The 19,144-nt window shown below is 41.5% G+C and overlaps 1 protein-coding gene across 7 annotated transcripts in view; it reads right to left on the minus strand.

Moving 5' to 3' along the window:
• Positions 1 to 19,144, minus strand: part of AAGAB (alpha and gamma adaptin binding protein) — a 59,119-nt gene that overhangs the window by 39,446 nt on the left and 529 nt on the right. For 3 of the 7 annotated variants that reach the window (XM_063715982.1, XM_063715984.1, XM_063715983.1), the window contains exon 2: positions 13,280 to 13,386. In XM_063715982.1, the coding sequence (XP_063572052.1) occupies positions 13,280 to 13,385 (106 nt within the window). In that variant the 5' untranslated portion in view covers position 13,386. 7 annotated transcript variants of the gene reach the window in all.

Raw genomic sequence — 19,144 nt, forward strand, 5'->3', positions numbered from 1 at the left:
GAGTCTCTAATAGTCACAAGCCAAAACTAGTCTATGGACCTAAAGTATCCTCTGCCCTTTTAGGAACACCAAAAATAATAGCCAGAATAGGGGCACAATTATATATGGATCTGCAGCACAATTAACCCATCAGAAAACTGTCTATGACATTCAGGTATTTATATGTCAAAGATGAGTCACAGTGATCTTGAGGTTTTTTTGTTGTTGTTTTTTTTGTTTTTTTGCCAGACTTCCTAGAAAAACCTGCAGTGGGCTCCCTTCTTTGTCCTTCACTAAATTATTATGTTGTAGACTCCGATATGCACAAAGAAAATCAAGAGCAGCTTTCCCCTCCTCCTGGTCGATGCCAGCCTGTCTCATTCACACTGTTGGCAGCCACCTGGTGGAGCTGTAATACATCATTTTTTAAAAGACAAACACTAGGTGTTTACTTGCCAGGTCTGTTACTATAAACTCCATTTCACAGCTTACAACAGTTAATTTGTAGTGCTTTTACAAAGGAAGTTAGATGCCAACCCAGTTCTAGTAGCAAACATAAACCTTTCCTTCGGTATTAAGTGCAAGTATAAACCTCTATCCCTATTTGAGAAACTTTTTACAAAGCCATCAATTCTCCAGTAACTCCCATTTACTTTCTCACATCCTTGGTCAACTTCTTTTCCCTATAATCTCATATGGTAAGTTACAGAAAATAAGATTCAAGAGCTTTGAAGGAAGCCATGTGCCAAGGCAACATTTCAGTTCAGTAATCCAACATCTTCCTCTTTTTAATCAGCTTTCTACTGTTCCCTGCATATCCTAATAATGATCCTTCCCTCAGAGAAAGTATAAATGTGGTAACCAATCAAATGAAAGAAAAGAGGCAGCTGGCTTTCTATGGTTCAGAACCAATAAGAGGTGATACTCTCTTTAGCATGAATTAGAAGGCAACATGAAGTTCAAGGTGAATTCCCCAAACACCACAAATATCTGTTCTCCTACACACACACACACACACACACACACACACACACACATTTTATCTATATATAAATATGCACACACACAACCCTTACCTTATGCCCTCACCTATCCACTTCACCAAAAAAGACAAGTGCATTCTAAACTAGGCACGCTGATACTGTTATGGATTTTTTGTGTCTCCTTCAGTAGCAGGGTAATTAAGTACGCTTTTAATATCAGTAGCAGTGCACTTAACCAATGATGACATTCTTTGTGAAGCAAAGTTGTCCAGTGGTTAAATCATATTTTCTATGCCCTGAGGGAAGTGACAGCTGCCACTTCAAATCAAGATGATCCTTGCGGAAACCAGCACTCTTCTCAGAATGCAAAGTTGGTTTTATTCTTTCTCATAAACTGAAACTGCCTTGACAGCCAAGCATCATAACCTCTCACCCCAGATATGAGTGTCTTTCATGGGATCCACTCTTCTGGAGACCCAACATTCTTCTTTCTTCCCTTTGTGAAGTCAGTACTAACGAGAAGGGAGAAGAGCATGGAAAATAGAGACAGCACAGACCTGGGGTCGGACAGGCCTGCATTTGCATGCTGGCTCTCTGCAAAGCCTTGGGCAGATTAACCTCTCGGTGTCTCATTTCCTTACCTGCAAATGGGGATGAGAACACTTCTCAAAAGGCTTAAATGAATGAAATGAAACTATGTCTAAGAAAGTGCAGACACTGGGCACAGTAAAAATTCATTTCCTTCTTCCCAACTCACTTTTTTTTCACATTTGTGACAGCACTCCTGACTAGAGGTAGGTTACAGATGCACTGAGGAGTTAGTAAGAAACATTACAATCAGGAAATAACCATCTCCTTTAAGCTGCTCCAGCTTCACCCTTTCACCCCAGACCACTCCCTAAAATAAAGTTGAAATTTTTCTTTTCCACTGCTAAGGCATATGCTGAGACAGAAGAGAAGGCAATTAGGAAAATTATAGGAGGCAGCAGAGTCTGACGTCAGCTGAAAGGAAAAGTAGCCATTATGAAAGAAAAGAACTGAGCAAAATATGACTTAGGAAAAATTCAAAACCTAGAGTTTTCATTAACCAGCAAGGGAAAAGAGAGACTTTTAAAAGTCATATCGGATTCATACTGTTGCAAGCAATTACAACTTCTTACCCACAACTTCATGAGAATGTCATAAAAGGTGGGTGCTGCTCTGTCAAATATTTTGTAGTAGTTGTGAACAGGTTAGTCCCTAAATACTAAAAGTAGATTATACTGCTCCAGTGGAAAGGGACTTTGTAGCATGGTAGTATTTAAAGGTTAAAACTGTGCAACATTAGAGTTGAGACTTTACAGACAAATGTCAGGAAACTCATATCTGAGGTTCCCTGTGTAATCATACCCTAGCCTTCTGGTGCAAGTATATGCGGTATTTGTTGCAGTTTATATGACAGGTCGATCACTGGAGTAGTACAGACTTGCTGAGGGAAGAGTCACTGGAGTAGTATAGACTTGCTGAGGGAAGAGTCCCTGGAGTAGTACAGACTTGCTGAGGGAAGAGTAACTGGATTGAGTTAAAGCAACATACTGCTTTAACAATAGTACAGAGATTCTGGGTTGCTTACAACATTTAATTACCTCTTCCTGACACACCCCTTTTCTCTGGTTACACTCTAAATTCACATTTCCAGATGCTCTTAAGCTTTTTATATCACAGTGGAAACATTTTAAAGCTGAAGCAGAGGAAATCCAACCCAGTCCTCCTCTTTTTCCTCAAGTTTACTTTCTCCCAATAGTCATCTGGAATTGGTCACCACAGCTTCATCTTAAAATAATTGGGGAAAGTCAGCAGGCAGTGGGGTTGGGGGGGGTCTCTGCTTGCTTTTAGAAGACCTTACAATACAGTCACACACACACACACAAGAACATAAAGAAGCCATCAGGAAAGGGAGCGAGAATATGAAGAAGGGTTTTATAAAGATCAAGCAGGAAACATCAGCCTTTAAGTTTTATGGGCTGCATGCAAAGACCACTTTGTCAATCCTAGTGGCACAGCTGATGGACAATTCCTACCTATATTTTAGAGGGGTAGGGCACTTCTCTGAATTCCGTTGCTAGTTCTAAATATACCCCTAAAGCAGTGGTTCTCTATGGGGATGTGATTCTCCCCAACCCTGCCAAGGGGACAAAGGTCAACACCTGCAGACATTTTTGGTCATCACAATAGGGGGATGCTACTAGCATCTAGTGAGTAGAGGTCAAAAATACTGCTAAACATCCATCCTACAATGCACAAGACAGCCCCACAAGACAAGGAATTGTCCGGCCCAAAAGATCAACAGTGCCGAAGCTGAGATACCCTGATCTACAGCAAAGAAACCTTATGGAATTTACTTAGCTGTATTCATGAAACAAAATAAAAGTTCTGGAATGCAAAATTGGTTTTATTCTTTCTCGAAGAGCTGAAACTAGTCATTACAGTCAGGCATCACAACCTCCTACCCCAGATAAAAATATCTTCCATTTATATCTAATAAAATCTATCTCTGATAAAGTCTATCTCAAGTCTTCTTTGATTATTAACCATAAAAATTATTGGCAATTAACCTTAGAAGCTTTGAAAATAATCTATGAATGGTAGATTTCTAGAAGAATTCATAAGCCTAAACAGGACAATTATGAGATAAAAATAATTTTCATATTCAAATGGTAATTTTTCATAAACAAATCAGCATGAAGTAATAAAACCTTATAAGAAATGTCAATGCTCAGGAATGACACCATCTGCAGTAGATGCTAATTTACTCTAAAAAAAGACAAACATGTTTGAGATGAATTTCCCAAAACAGAATAAGTTTAATGAATAATGAAGAACATTCATTCTGTAGCCCCTGTACTCAAGTATTGAAAATAAGCTTGACCTGTTAGAAAATATCAGAAAGCTAACAGATCCAACGTCCCAGCATCCAAAGGAGGGTAAAATCATTATTGGGCAACAGATGGTCAACGAATCATGGAAAACAAAAACACTAATAAGACATTATTGAAAGTAAAAATTGTGTTTCAAGACACCACCAAGAAAAACAAAACTCAAGCCACAGAATAGGAGAAAATGTTTGCAAATTATATATCAATAAGGGACTTGTAACCAGAATACATAAGAACTTTTTCATTAATAAGAAGACCAGAAAACCAATTTAAAAGCAGGCAAAAAAGAGCCAGGCACGGTGGCTCACACCTGTAATCCCAGCACTTTGAGAGGCCAAAGTGGGCAGACTGCTTGAGTCCAGGAATGTGAGACAAGGCTGCCCAGCATGGCGAAACCCCGTCTCTACCAAAAATACAAAAAATTAGCTGGGTGTGGTGGCACACACCTGTAATGCCAGCTTCTTGGGAGGCTGAGGCACAAGAATTGCTTGAACCCTAGAGGCGGAGGCTGCAGTGAGCCGAGATCACACCACTGCACTCCAGCCTGGGCAAGAGAGTGAGACTCCGTCTTAAAAAAATAAAATAGTTAAAAAAAAAAAAGTGGGCAAAAAAGATCTGAATAGACATTTCACCAAAGAAGATATTAAAATGGACTATATGAACATGAAAAGATATTCAACATCATGAGTTATTAAGGAAATGCAAATCAAAACCACAATGAGATACTACTTCACATCCACCAGAATAGCTATAACAAAAAATACAGACAATAACAAGTATTGTTATTGTCCAAAGATACGGAGAAATTAGAATCCTCACTCATGGGAATATAAAATGGTGCAGCCACTCTGGAAGAAAACAGTTTGGCAGTTTCTTAAAATACCAAATATAAATTTACCATATGACCCAGCAATTCCACTCCCAGGCATCCACCCAAGAGAAATGAAAACAGATGTCCCATGAAAACTTGCACAAGAATGTTCATAACAGCATTATTCACAATAGCCAAAAAGTGGAAACAATCCAAATGTCCATCAACTGATGAATGGATAAACAAAATGTGGTATATCCATACAATGGAATATGAAGTACATGCTACAATATAGATGAACTTCAAAAACATTATGCTAGTGAAAGAAGCCAGACACAAAAGACCACATATTATGATTCCATTTATATAAAATGTGCAGAAAAGGCAAATCTATAACGACAAAAAGTACATTAGTGGTTTCATGGAGCTGAGGAGTGACTGCAAATAGTCACAAAGTTCCTTCTGGGATGATGGAAATGTTCTACAATCAGATTGTAATGATGGTTGCACAAATCCGTAAATGTATTAAAAAACACTGAATTATACAATTAAAACAGGCAGATTGTATACTACTTATATTCCAAAAAGCTGCTAAAAACCATAGAAACTGGGAGACACTGACCCCATTACTAATAAGGTAGGTGACTGAGACACATAATATTTTAGGTACTTAGAACAATGGATGGCACATGTGAACAAATCTGGTCAATATTCATGGAATGAAGTTAACTTGTTTAAAGTCAGATAGCTTAAAAAAAGATAGAATTCAATCCACAGATTTTTTTTCCCCCCACAGAAATCCTATACAACCCCAGGAAAATTCAGACAGAACAGCCACCCTGTTACATCAAGATCACAGTGTTGTTTATTACCAAATGATCAAACATTTTCCTGATCTCAGCAGGCTGGAGTTTGATCCAAATACAGTGACACTTTTTTCCACTTCTGTGTCAAACCAGCCATCAAGTCTGTATGGAAAATTAAACTCTAAATAGGTTTTTGTTACTGAACCTAAAATATCATAAAGCCTCTTTAATAGTTTCACAACAGGCCAGGTGCGCTGGCTCACACCTGTAACCCCAGCACTTTGGGAGGCCAAGGTGAGCAGATCAGCTGAGCTCAGGAGTTCAAGATCAGCCTGAGCAACACGGCAAAACCCCTTCTCTACAAAAAAATACAAATATTAGCTAGGTGTGGTGGCATGAGCCTGTAGTCCCAGCTACTTGTGGTGGGGTCAGGGGGCTGAGGCAGGAGAATCACTTGAGCCCGGGAGGCGAAGGCTGCAGTGAGCCGAGATCACACCACTGCACTCCAGCTTGGGTGACAGAGCAAGATCCTGGCTCAAATAAAAAATGAAAAAACAGTTTCACAACTGTCCTGGTCCATCTTAATCTATGTCAATATTGATTCCTGAATAAGAATTATTAGAGACGTATTTGTGGTATCTGTGTAGTGGCTCCAACATAAATACAATGTTATGTCCAAATTTAAAATAATTTTCATGCCTTTGAGAGATGAAGCCAGCTAGACTTCCTGGGTCGAGTGGGGACTAGCTAAAGGATTGTAAACACACCAATCAGCACCCTTTAAAAACACACCAATCAGCACTCTGTGTCTAGCTAAAGGATTGTAAATGTACCACTCAGCACTCTGTAAAAACACACCAATCAGCACTCTGTATCTAGCTAAAGGATTGTAAATGCACCAATCAGCACTCTGTAAAATGGACCAATCAGCAGGATGTGGGCAGGGCCAAATAAAAGAATATAAAGCTGGCCACCTGAGCCAGCAGCGGCAACCCACTCAGGTCCCCTTCCATGCTGTGGAAGCTTTGTTCTTTCGCTCTTCACAATAAATCTTGCTGCTGCTCACTCTTTCGGCCCGCACTACCTTTATGAGCTGTAACACTCACCATGAGGGTCTGCAACTTTATTCCTGAAGTCAGTGAGACCACGAACCCACTGGGAGGAACAATCAACTCTGGATGTGCCACCTTTAAGAGCTGTAACATTCACTGTGAAGGTCTGCGGCATCACTCCTGAAATCAGCGAGACCACAAACCCACCACAAAGAAGAAACTCCAGACACATCTGAACATCTGAAGGAACAAACTCTGGACACACCATCTTTAAGAACTGTAACACTCACCACGAGGGTCCGTGGCTTCATTCTTGAAGTCAACGAGACCAAGAACCCACCAGAAGGAACCAATCCTGGACACATTTTGGCGACCATGAAGGGACTATCGCCAAGCGGTGAGTACCATCAGACCCCTTTCGCTTGCTATTCTGTCCTATTTTTCCTTAGAATTCGGGGGCTAAACACCGGGCACCTGTCGGCCAGTTAAAAGTGACTAACGCAGCCGCCAGGCTAAAGACACGGGTGTCAGGCTTTCTAGGAAAGGGCTCTCTAACAACCCCAAACTTTTCGGAGCTGGGAGCGTTGGTTTGCCTGGAACCAGCTTCCACTTTTCCTGCACTTCTGGGCTGAGCTGAGGGTCGACAGAGAGGAAAGCCATTCAGCTCTGGGGTCCTGACAACAAGTTGGTTGACCCTGTGGCCATGAGCAGAACTCTCAAAGTTAAGTCGCCCAAGCGAGACTCACCCATCTATCCTATCTATCCTGACTCTTGCCTCCTGGGTCCTAATGCCTGTCAGACAAACTTTCTCTTGCCTCTCTTCTCTGAGGCTAGTCCTGCTTCTAAAAACTACTCCCTGTCTCTGGTGCTTTTCTAGTTTCTCCTATGAGAATGATTTCTAGTATAAACTCCAGGACTCTATTCCCTTCTTTACTCACCAGGGCTCACCAATCAGAAAGACATTTTTTGCCCAAAGCCCCCATCGGGGGTGGGGGGACTATCTTATCTGGAATTTTAGGATCCCTCCTCAGACTAGCATGCCTAACAAAATATATTCCTGAAGCTAGGATATGGGGAGCTCAGAAATGATATCCTTCCTATCCATATGATGAGAAGTGAGAACAAAAGGCATCACTCTTCCAACCCTGGAGATCCCTTCCCTCCCTCAGGGTATGGCCCTCCAGTTCATTTTTGGGGCACAACATCTTTATAGGACAAGGGTAAAGTCCCAACACTAACAGGAGAATGCTTAGGACTCTAACAGGTTTTCAAGAATGTGTTGGTAAGGGCCACTAAATCCGACCTTCCTCGGTCCTCTTTGTGGTCTAGGAGGACAGGCAAGGGTGCAGGTTTTCGAGAATGCGTCAGTAAGGGCCACTAAATCTGACCTTCCCCGTCCTCCTTGTGGTCTAGGAGGAAAACTAGTGTTTCTACTGCTGTGTTGGTGAGCGCAACTATTCCCATCAGCAGGGTCCAGGGACCGTTGCAGGTTCTTGGGCAAGAGGTGTTTCTGCTGCTGTGTCAGTGAGCGCAACTATTCCGATCAGCAGGGTCCAGGGACCATTGCGGATTCTTGGGTGGGGAGGAGGGGAACAAACCAAAACCGCGGGTGGTTTTGTCTTTCAGATGGGAAACACTCACCCTTTAAATGCATCCTAAGCCACTGGGACCAATTTGACCCACAAACCCTGAAAAAGAGGTGGCTCATTTTTTTCTGCATTATGGCTTGGCCCCATTATTCTCTCTCTGATGGGGAAAAATGGCCACCTGAGGGAAGTATAAATTACAATACTATCCTGCAGCTTGACCTTTTCTGTAAGAGGGAAGGCAAATGGAGTGAAATACCTATGTCCAAGCTTTCTTTTCATTGAAGAACACATAACTATGCAAAGCTTGCAATTTACATCCCACAGGAGGACCTCTCAGCTTACCCCCATATCCTAGCTTCCCTATAGCTCCCCTTCTTATTAATGATCAGCCTCCTCTAATCTCCCCGGCCCAGAAGGAAACAAGCAAAGAAATCTCCAAAGGACCACAAAAACCCCCAGGCTATCGGTTATGTCCCCTTCAAGCTGTAGAGGGAGGGGACTTTGGCCCAACCCGGGTACATGTCTCCTTCTCCCTCTCTGATTTAAAGCAGATCAAGGCAAACCTGGGGACGTTTTCAGATGATCCTGATAGGTACACAGATGTCCTACAGGGTCTAGGGCAAACCTTTGACCTCACTTGGAGAGATGTCATGCTATTAGATCAAACCCTGGCCTTTAATGAAAAGAATGTGGCTTTAGCTGCAGCCCGAGAGTTTGGAGATAACTGGTATCTTAGTCAAGTAAATGACAGAATGACAACCAAAGAAAGGGACAAATTCCCTACCAGTCAGCAAGCTGTCCCCAGTATGGATCCCCACTGGGACCTCAACTCAGATCATGGGGACTGGAGTCACAAACATCTGTTGACCTGTGTTCTAGAAGGACTAAGGAGAATTAGGAAAAAGCCCATGAATTATTCAGTGATATCCACCATAACTCAGGGAAAGGAAGAAGACCCTTCTGCCTTCCTCGAGTGGCTACAGGAGGCCTTAAGAAAATATACTCCCCTGTCACCTGACTCACTTGTGGGTCAATTGATCCTAAAAGATAAGTTTATTACCCAATCAGTTGCAGATACCAGGAAAAAGCTCCAAAAGTGAGCCCTGGGCCCTGAACAAAATCTGGAGGCATTATTAAACCTGGCAACCTCGGTGTTCTGTAATAGGGACTAAGAGGAACAGGCCCAAAAGGAAAAGCGAGATCAGAGAAAGGCTAGAGCCTTAGTCATGGCCCTCAGACAAACAAACCTTGGTGGTTCAGAGAGGACAGAAAACGGAGCAGGCCAATCACCTGGTGGGGCTTGTTATCAGTGTGGTGTGTGAGGACACTTTTAAAAAGATTGTCCAATGAAGCTGCCCCCTCACCCATGTCCACTATGCCAAGGCAATCACTGGAAGGTGCACTGCCCCAGAGGACAAAGGTTCTCTGGGCCAGAAGCCACCAACCAGATGATCCAACAACACAACTGAAGGTGCCTGGGGCAAGCACCAACTCATGTCATCACTCTCACTGAGCCCCAGGTACATTTAACCATTGATGGCCAGGAAATTGACTTTCTCATAGACAGTGGCATGGCATTCTCAATGTTAATCTCCTGTCCCAGACATCTGTCCTCAAGGTCCGTTACCATCCAAGGAATCCTGGGACAGCCTATAACCAGGTATTTCTCCCACCTCCTCAGTTGTAATTGGGAGACTTTGCTACACATAGTAAGTATGCTTATCTAATCCTACATGCCCATGATGCAATACGGAAAGAAAGGGAGCTCCTAACTTTTGGGGGAACCCCCATTAAATATCATAAGGAAACCATGGAGTTATTGCACGCAGTGCAAAAACCCAAAGAGGTAGCAGTCTTACACTGCTGAAGCCATCAAAAGGGGAAGAAGGGAGAACAGCAGCATAAGCGGCTGGCAGAGGCAGGGAAAGACCACCAGAAAGGAAAGAGAGAAAGAGACAGAAAGTCAGAGAGAGAGAGGAAGAGAAGAGACAAAGAAGGAGTCAAAGAGACAGAGAGAGGAAGAGACAGAGGCAGAAAGTCAAAGAGAGAAGAAAAGAGAGGAAGAGACAGACAAAGGGAGTCAGAGAGAAAGAGAGAGAGAGACAAAGTCAAAGACAGAAGGAAAGAGAGAAAGAGAAAGTCAGAGAAAGAGAGAGGAAGAAACAGAGACAAAGAGAAGGAGGCAGAGAGAGGAAGAGACAGAGAGGCAGAAAGTCAAAGAGAGAAGGAAAGAGAGGAAGAGACAGAGACAAAGAATAAGTCAAAGAGAGAGAAAGAGAAAAGTAGTAAAGAAAAAAGTGTACCCTATTCCTTTAAAAGCCAGGGTAAATTTAAAACCTATAATTGATAATTCAAGGTCTTCTCCATAACCCTATAACACTCCAATACCACTTTGTTGTCAGTGTAAACAAGGGTGTAGCTCGAAAGCACTGAGGCCACTGACAACCCATAGCCTTCCTATCAAAAATCCTTAACCCAGCAGGTTTCCTAACAGGGGATCTAAAGCTTAATTAATTACTATACAAAGGTCTGACCAGACCTAGGAAGAACTCCCTTCAGGACAGGATAATAGATGGTTCCTCCAGGGCGATTAAGGGAAAAAGACACAATGGGTATTCAGTAAGTGATAAGGAAACTCTTGCAGAAGCAGAGTTAGGAAAATTGCCTAACAATTGGTCTGCTCAAACGTTCATGAGTTGTTTGCATTGTTTGCACTCAGCCAAACTTTAAAGTACTTACACTATCAGGAAGGAGCCATCTATACCAATTCTAAGTTAATATGGACTGAATGAGGTCTTATTAATAGCAAAGAATAATTGAAATCCCAAACTTACAAGGTTTTCAACAAAAGTAAAGTTGGCTAAAAGTTAACAATGTAACATGTATTATCCTACTACCACATACTCTCAAAGGATTTCTCAGACAGTTTGCAAGAAATAATGATATCTATCCTTAACAATCCCAAATAGACTCTTTGGCAGCAGTGACTCTCCAAAACCGTGAGGCCTAGACCTCCTCACTGCTGAGAAAGGAGAACTCTGCACCTTCTTAAGGGAAGAGTATTTTTTTACACTAACCAGTCAGGGATAGTACGAGATGCTGCCTGGTGTTTACAGAAAAAGGCTTCTGAAATCAGACAATGCCTTTCAAACTCTTATATCAACCTCTGGAGTAGGGCAACATGGCTTCTCCCCTTTTTAGGTCCTGTGACAGCCATCTTGCTATTACTTGCCTTTGGGTTCTGTATTTTTAGCCTCCTTGTCAAATTTGTTTCCTCTACGATCGAGGCCATCAAGCTACAGATGGTCTTATGAATAGAACCCCAAATGAGCTCAACTAACAACTTCTACTGAGGACCCCTGGACCAACCCATTGGCCCTTTCACTGGCCTAAAGACTTTCCCTCTAGAGGACACTACAACTGCAGGGCCCCTTCTTCACCCCATCCAGCAGGAAGTAGCTAGAGCAGTCATCGCCCAATTCCCAATAGCAGTTGGGGTGGCCTGTTTAGAGGGGGGATTGAGAGGTGAAGCCAGCTGGACTTCCTGGGTTAAGTGGGGACTAGCTAAAGGATTGTAAACACACCAATCAGCACTCTGTAAAAACACAATCAGCACTCTGTGTCTAGCTAAAGGATTGTAAATGCACCAATCAGCACTCTGCAAAAACACACCAATCAGCACTCTGTGTCTAGCTAAAGGATTGTAAATGCACCAATCAGCACTCTGTAAAATGGACCAATCTGTAGGATGTGGGCGGGGCCAAATAAGGGAATAAAAGCTGGCCACCCAAGCCAGCAGCAGCAACCCGCTCAGGTCCCCTTCCACACTGTGGAAGCTTTGTTCTTTTGCTCTTCACAATAAATCTTGCTGCTGCTCACTCTTTGGGTCCGCACTACCTTTATGAGTTGTAACACTCACCGTGAGGGTCTGCAGCTTCATTCCTGAAGTCAGCGAGACCACGAACCCACTGGGAGGAACAAACAACTCCGGACACGCCACCTTTAAGAGCTGTAACACTCACTACAAAGGTCTGCGGCTTCACTCCTGAAGTCAGCGAGATCACGAACCCACCAGAAGGAAGAAACTCTGGACACTCACCACGAGGGTCCGTGGCTTCATTCTTGAAGTCAGTGAGACCAAGAACCCACTGGAAGGAACCAATTCCAGACACACCTTGACTTTACAAAAAATGGTTTTATATCAGATTGCATTATTTGTTGAGTGTCATTATTTGTTGAGGAATTACTGGGGCATATTCCTTAAGAGAAAAGGCAGTAAGTTGTTTAAACCAAATGACCACTGCATACTTTCTAGATTTTTACCTTTTGCCATACAGAAACAAAGCAGTTAAATGGTCCAGAAACAAAAGTCTGATTCTAAACATGCTCAGAACCCTCCAGGATGATAAAATATTCTCTGTATCATAAGTGGTTTTGTACAATATGGGCTGATGTGTAATACTGTTCCACTGGTATTTCTCCTCCTACTCTCCGCCACTCCCTCATTTATGGGTATGCCATTTAATGAAAGGACACCTTATAATCATTTCACACATCAACAATATCTAAAAGACTAGTCTAAAACTTCACACGAAAAGTCAAATTCTCTACTCCACAAGTAAGGAAACAAACTGCATACCAATAGAGTCATTTTCATTTATTATTTAACTTACCACACTTTATCTACTAAGGCTTCAACTACCATCAAAAAATAAACTAATTGTAAACTGATTTTGAGAGCCATAGTTTTCATTTTAATAGTAAAATCACCTACTGCAATTTCTCCTACTGCTACCTGCACTCTGAATTCACATAGTCTAGTTGCTAAGTTGACCATATTTTACATGTATAGAACTGGAATTGAATCTTAGCTCCCCAGCTTTTGGGAACTGATCAACTTTGGGAAACCACAGTTTTACTGAACTTTAATTTCACATACACACATACTGGAACATAATGTGGACATGTTTTTTTTAAGTCCCTTTGGGTCTGGAGAAAGTATGAACATTTACACTTCTCTTCCTCTTTAGATTGATGACAACCTCCCTCTTTTAATAAACATAAAAATCAATCCTTCTTTTAACGTTGGTTGAAAAAATGTAAATATATTAAGTATCATAGCTAAAAACAATCAGTTCCCTCACCCCAGTCTTCAGTTGAAATCACTGCCCTCATCTGACCATCTACTGAATCACTCTGTGATGACAACTCTAGGCCCTTGTGGTACATCTTGCTGGCCCAATCTTCCATTCTTTGAAGAAAATAAAGACATAGAAATATACAATCCAATTAAAGGCAGAATCCTCTTACCACAACAAAATAAGTAACTTTGCTTAAGTAAAAATTACTTATTCCCAGAGTAAACCAAAGAGTGCACTCAAAATACCTCACGAAGCTACAGAAAAACACACATTTGAAGACTCAAGCTTTTATCTCCATTGTGTTGCTAGACAATGGTGTCAAAGCAGCACAATAGCCTCTACCTTTGAAATAACAATGTTCTCTTTAGTAAGTTACTTCAAGATACTTTTGCAAGTATAGGAGTCTGACAGACCTAGAAACAAATTCCCAATCTTGCAGAAGAATGCATGTTTTCCAAAGAAGCAATGTCATGAATATGGCTAGCTTTCCTGTGTAACTCTCCAAGGCCTAGTTTACCCATTATATAATTGTGCTTTCTGGTTTTGCAGTTTCAGAAACCTGAGGACTGGAGGGTTATTTCTACGGGTAAATGCATCTGAATTTCAAACACAAAAGGTTAAATTTTCTACTCCCTAAGTCATCTACTGCAACCTTAAAATGAGGCTTGATTCCTAAGTTTTCAAAAACTAAAAGAGAAAAAAAATTAAGTCAAGTTAAGAAGCATTATATAAATCTTGCATAAAAATAAGTAACATAATAACCCAGAATTTTTTTTCTTTAAGACCGGGTCTCACTCTGTCGCCCAGGCTGGAGTGCAGTGGCGCGATCTGAGCTTATTAGAACCTCTGCCTCCCGGGTTCAAGCAATCCTCCTGCCTCAGCCTCCCGAGTAGCTGGGATTACAGGTGCGCACCACTACACCCGGCTAATTTTTGCATTTTTAGTAGATATGGGGTTTCACTATGTTGGCCAGGCTGCTCTCGAACTCCTGACCTCAGGTGATCAGCCCCCCTCGGACTCCCAAAGTGCTGGGATTACAGGTGTGAGCCACCGCGCCCGGCCAATAACATAGAATTTTACATCTAGAAGAGATGTTAGAAATGATCTCAAATAACCCTTTATTTTTAATGTTAATCCTGTACGATAACAATCACCAATACATAACATCTCTGAGTTCACTCAATTAAGAAAATAAAAATTCAGACACTGTTAGACTACGTATCAGGTATGCATAATGCTCTTTTTTAATATGTATTTAATATAATACACATATTAAATATGCTGCATTTATTGGTTTTGATGGCAACAATTTTTTTCCCCTCCATTCAGAATTAAGACTATCCCAAATGGCAATATGAGCATATTTTAAAATCGTTTAGGGGTTAATCTTCTCTCTCATTGCTTACACCAGTGCCACCACCTTAAATTAAAATAGTTCTGACTGCTAAGGAATCTCAACACATTACATTCACACATTCCCTTGCATACAAATCCTGAATTTGAACATAAGCCCCAGCACCTGGGCAAGTCATTTAGTATTTCCAAAGCACAGTTTCTTCATCTGCAAAATGGACACAACCTACCTTCACAGGGATACAAAGACCAAACTAAATAATGTGAAAACATGTTTGGGAAGAGTACAGATATACATATAAATGCTTGCTATGATTATAAGAGCTCTAAATTTCTACATTTCACTAAAAGGAATAATTTTGTTCAGATAATAGAAACTGAATGGACTACAGTTGCTGAGTTGGCATTACATACTTTAAAACCAAACAAGTTTCCAGGGACTTTTCTATCTAAAGTTCCTTCTAGGGAAGTAGAGTAAAATGTTAAAAGTTACGTATTTTCATTTTAATATTTTCACAGGTGGAGCATACACTTTCTTTCTTTCTTTTATTTTTCTTGAGACTTTGAGGCAGGGTCCCACTGTCACCCAGGGTGGTGTGCAATGGCATGATTTCAGCTCACTGCAACCTCTGCCTGCTGGGTTCAAGTGACCCTCCTGCCTCAGCCACCTGAGTAGCTAGGATTATAGGCATGCACCACCGTGCCCAGCTAATTTTTGAATTTTTAGTAGAGATGGGGTTTCTCCATGTTGGCCAGGCTGGTTTCAAACTCCTGACCTCAAGTGATTTGCCTGCCTTGACCTCCCAAAGTGCTGGGATTACAGGCGTGAGCCACCATGCCTGCACACGGAGGATACACCTTCTACATTCCTCTCAAGGGCAGGAACAGTATCTTAGGCATTATTTTAGCTGCAGTAACTGGAACAGAGACTGTCTCTCTGTTTAATAAATATTCATCAGAATATACTTTTCCAGAATAAAGTAAAACTTTTGTAAAATATATGTGAGGTGGAAAGAGCTCTGGCCATGGAGTAAATATTTGCTCTCATATCGTGTATTACAAATCCCTCAAGCATCCTGAGGCTTCATTTCCCTTTTAAAAATCTACCCTGTCGCCGGGTGTGGTGGCTCACACTTGTAATCCCAGCACTTTGGGAGGCTGAGGCGGGCAGATCACGAGGTCAAGAGATGGAGACCATCCTGGCTAACACGGTGAAACCCTGTCTCTACTAAAAAATACAAAAAAATACCCGAGCTTGGTGGTGGGTGCCTGTAGTCCCAGCTACTCAGGAGGCTGAGGCAGAAGAATGGCACGAACCCAGGAAGCGGAGCTTGCAGTGAGCCGAGATTGTGCCACTGCACTCCAGCCTGGGCAACAGAGCGAGACTCCATCTCAAAAATAAAATAAAATAAAATATAATAAAATAAAATATCTACCCTGTCAGTAATGCCCCTTTTATCCGATGTCAGACATCCACCCAGAATACTGCAAATAAGGCCTTTGAGTGACAAAAAGAAAAAGTTTCTAATGAAGTCCATGCATGCACTTTACGCATAGTAGAGGCCTACTGATTCTTATTTTAAGTGTGTGTGTGTGTGTATTTGAGACAGGGTCTCGCTCTGTCACCTAGGCTGGAGGGCAGTAACACCATCACAACTCACTGCAGCCTTGATCTCCCAGGCTCAAGCAATCCTCCCACCTCAGCCTCCCAAGGAGCTAGGACGACAGGCACATACCACTGTGCCCAGCTAATCTGTTAACATTTTTATTTTTATTTTGTAGAGACTAGGTCTCCCTATGTTGCCCAGGCTGGTCTTGAACTCCTGTGCTCAAGTGATCCTCCCGCCCTGGCCTCCCACAGTGTTGGAATTCCAAGCATGCACCACTGCATTTGGACTGTTTTAAGAATAATTCTAATAAGCTGTTATTTGGTTATATTTCCCACTGGTGGTTAAAAGCACTAAGATAGATCAGCTGTCCACGGAAAGAGAAATTGGAGAACCCTAAAGGTTTCTCTCGCTGTTCATGAAGTAGAACCAAACTTTCCCAAAAAGGTAGATCCAATTCAATCCAAAACTATTCTATGGCCTAATATCACCGAACACTTGACAAAATATTATGTGGGCTCCATCTCTTACCTCAAAATTAGAGTCAACCTGTGATTAATTTAATCCCAGCTTTAATTACAGTCAAAGAATGAATGCTCAGCAAATACTTCATTTTAACGCTATCCACTGCTACTCTATTCACAACCTTGGAAGAAATGATAAGCCCTCTTTTGTGGTTCACTTTTCCTTACTCAAGTAATCTGCTCACTAGCTTTTCTTCTTTTATTTTTTACTACATGACAGTAACGAGTTGCAATGGAAAGGTCATCTGATTTTAACCTGAATTGGAATTATCTAAGAGCATTTTACATACAGAGATAAAATGGATTATTTTACAGAATTAATTTTACCCCCAGTAATGCTAATACACTTTACAGAAGTACAACATTACTATTTGCTAACTACAGATAATTAGCTACTTCAAGGCAGTGACCATGTTTGCCGATTGGGATCATTAAAGCACACAACAGAGCACTATAGCGTTTAGAGTAATTAATATTCCCGAGATTGTCTTGAAAAGACTTTCATGTATCGCTAATAGGATTCCAAATGCATGTAAGTCTTTTGGAAAGTTAGTTACATCTTTAAGAATCTTGAGCAAATTCTGGTTTATTCACTAGATGGATATATGTGAGAAACTAATTTTTGACAAATCTGAGGATAAGAACTGTGTATTTAAAAAATTTAAAAAAACAGAAATAATTGTGTATCAAATGTAATTACAATTATTTCTTTTTAAGAAACTGCAATAAAAAAAGACTGGAAGAAACGTTAGCAGTATTTGTAGTTGGGTAATGAGACTATGGCTATTTTCTTTTCTCTGTATGCTAAATTTTACTTAGTATGCACTAGTTTTACAATGAAACAATTAAAGAAAAAAGAGGAAGGAAGGAAGAAAAGAAGGAAGAAAGGAGGGAAGGGAGGAAATGGGAAGGAGCACTGCTTAAAGGTAAGAAAATGGCCTAATTAGACCAGTTAGTTACCACTTAATTAAATGATATAATTAAGCTTTTATCCTAGCAAGGAACTTTCTAAGTGATCACAAATGATAACTAAGTCATATAATATCTGCACTGAAGGGACATCTTACCTAGTTCTGTCATTTGACAGGTGTAGCAAAGAAATTATAATTATACAATGCTTTACAGTTTACAGTGTGTTCAAAATGTCACATCATCTGTCCTTCAAATACTCCTGAAATAGGCTCATATGCCCCATTTTAAGGATCAGGAAATTGAGGGTTACAGAGATAGTAATGTGCCTTAATAATAATGTCTATGATTTATCAAATGTTTACTATGTGCCAGACTCGGGGATAAGCACAATCCTGTGAAAATTATCCCTACTTTATAGATAGAAGGTGAAGGGGCCGGGCGCGGTGGTGACTCACACCTGTAATCCCAGCACTTTGGGAGGCCAAGGCAGGCAGATCACTTGAGCCCAGGAGTTCCAGACCAGCCAGGGCAACATGGCCAAACCCCGTATGACGAGGAGAGGGGGGGCAATTAGCCGGGCGTGGTGGCACCCACCTGTAGTCCCAGATACTTGGGAGGCTGAGGTAGGGGGATGGCTTGAGCCCAGGAGGCAAAGGTTGCAGTGAGCCGAGATAACGCCACTGCACTCCAGCCTGGGCAGCAGAGTGAGACCCTATCTCAAAACAAAAATTAAAAAAAGGAGAGAAAAGAAAAAGTGAAGGGTAGCCAGGCACAGTGGCTCACGCCTGTAATCGCAGCACTTTGGGAGGCCAAGACAGGAGGATCACTTGAAACCACGAGTTGGAGACCAGCCTGAGCAACATAGCAAGACCCTGGCTCTACAAAAAATAAAAAAATTAGCCAAGGTTCGTGGTGTGAGCCTGTAGTCCCAGTTACTCGGGAGACTGAGGCAGGAGGATCGCTTGAGCCCAGGAGTTCGAGGCTGAAGTGAGCTATGATCGCATCACTGCACTCCAGCCCGGGCGACAGAGCTAGATCCCGTCTCTTTAAAAAAAAGAAATAAAGACAGGAAGGAAGGAAGGAATGTAGGTAGGTTAGGTGACTTGCTCGAGATCATACAGCTAAGTCACTGCTCTGATTCTAAGCCATACACTTAAAACAGAAGTCTTGAGTTACCTATAATTCAACTTCACAGAGCCCTTTAGTAGAGTTGGCTTATGATGCAGTCCCATGTTCTCTCTTTTAAGGGTTACTAAGTCTGACAGCCATTATGAGGGTCTATAAGCAAAAGCTCTAGCCCAATCATACTCAAAAACTCATGTTGGCGGAGAGCCCATGCTTCAGAAGAAAGGCGTGAATAACTAGAGTGGAAGGGACAAAGCTAACAAGTCTTATAATGTACACATTAAGAAGCAGAATAAACTTCAGAGTAAATAAGCAGAATAAACTTCAGAATTCAGAGTAAACACTTT

Source organism: Pongo abelii, chromosome 16 (genome assembly GCF_028885655.2).
Source record: "Pongo abelii isolate AG06213 chromosome 16, NHGRI_mPonAbe1-v2.0_pri, whole genome shotgun sequence".
Taxonomy (NCBI): Eukaryota; Metazoa; Chordata; class Mammalia; order Primates; family Hominidae; genus Pongo; species Pongo abelii.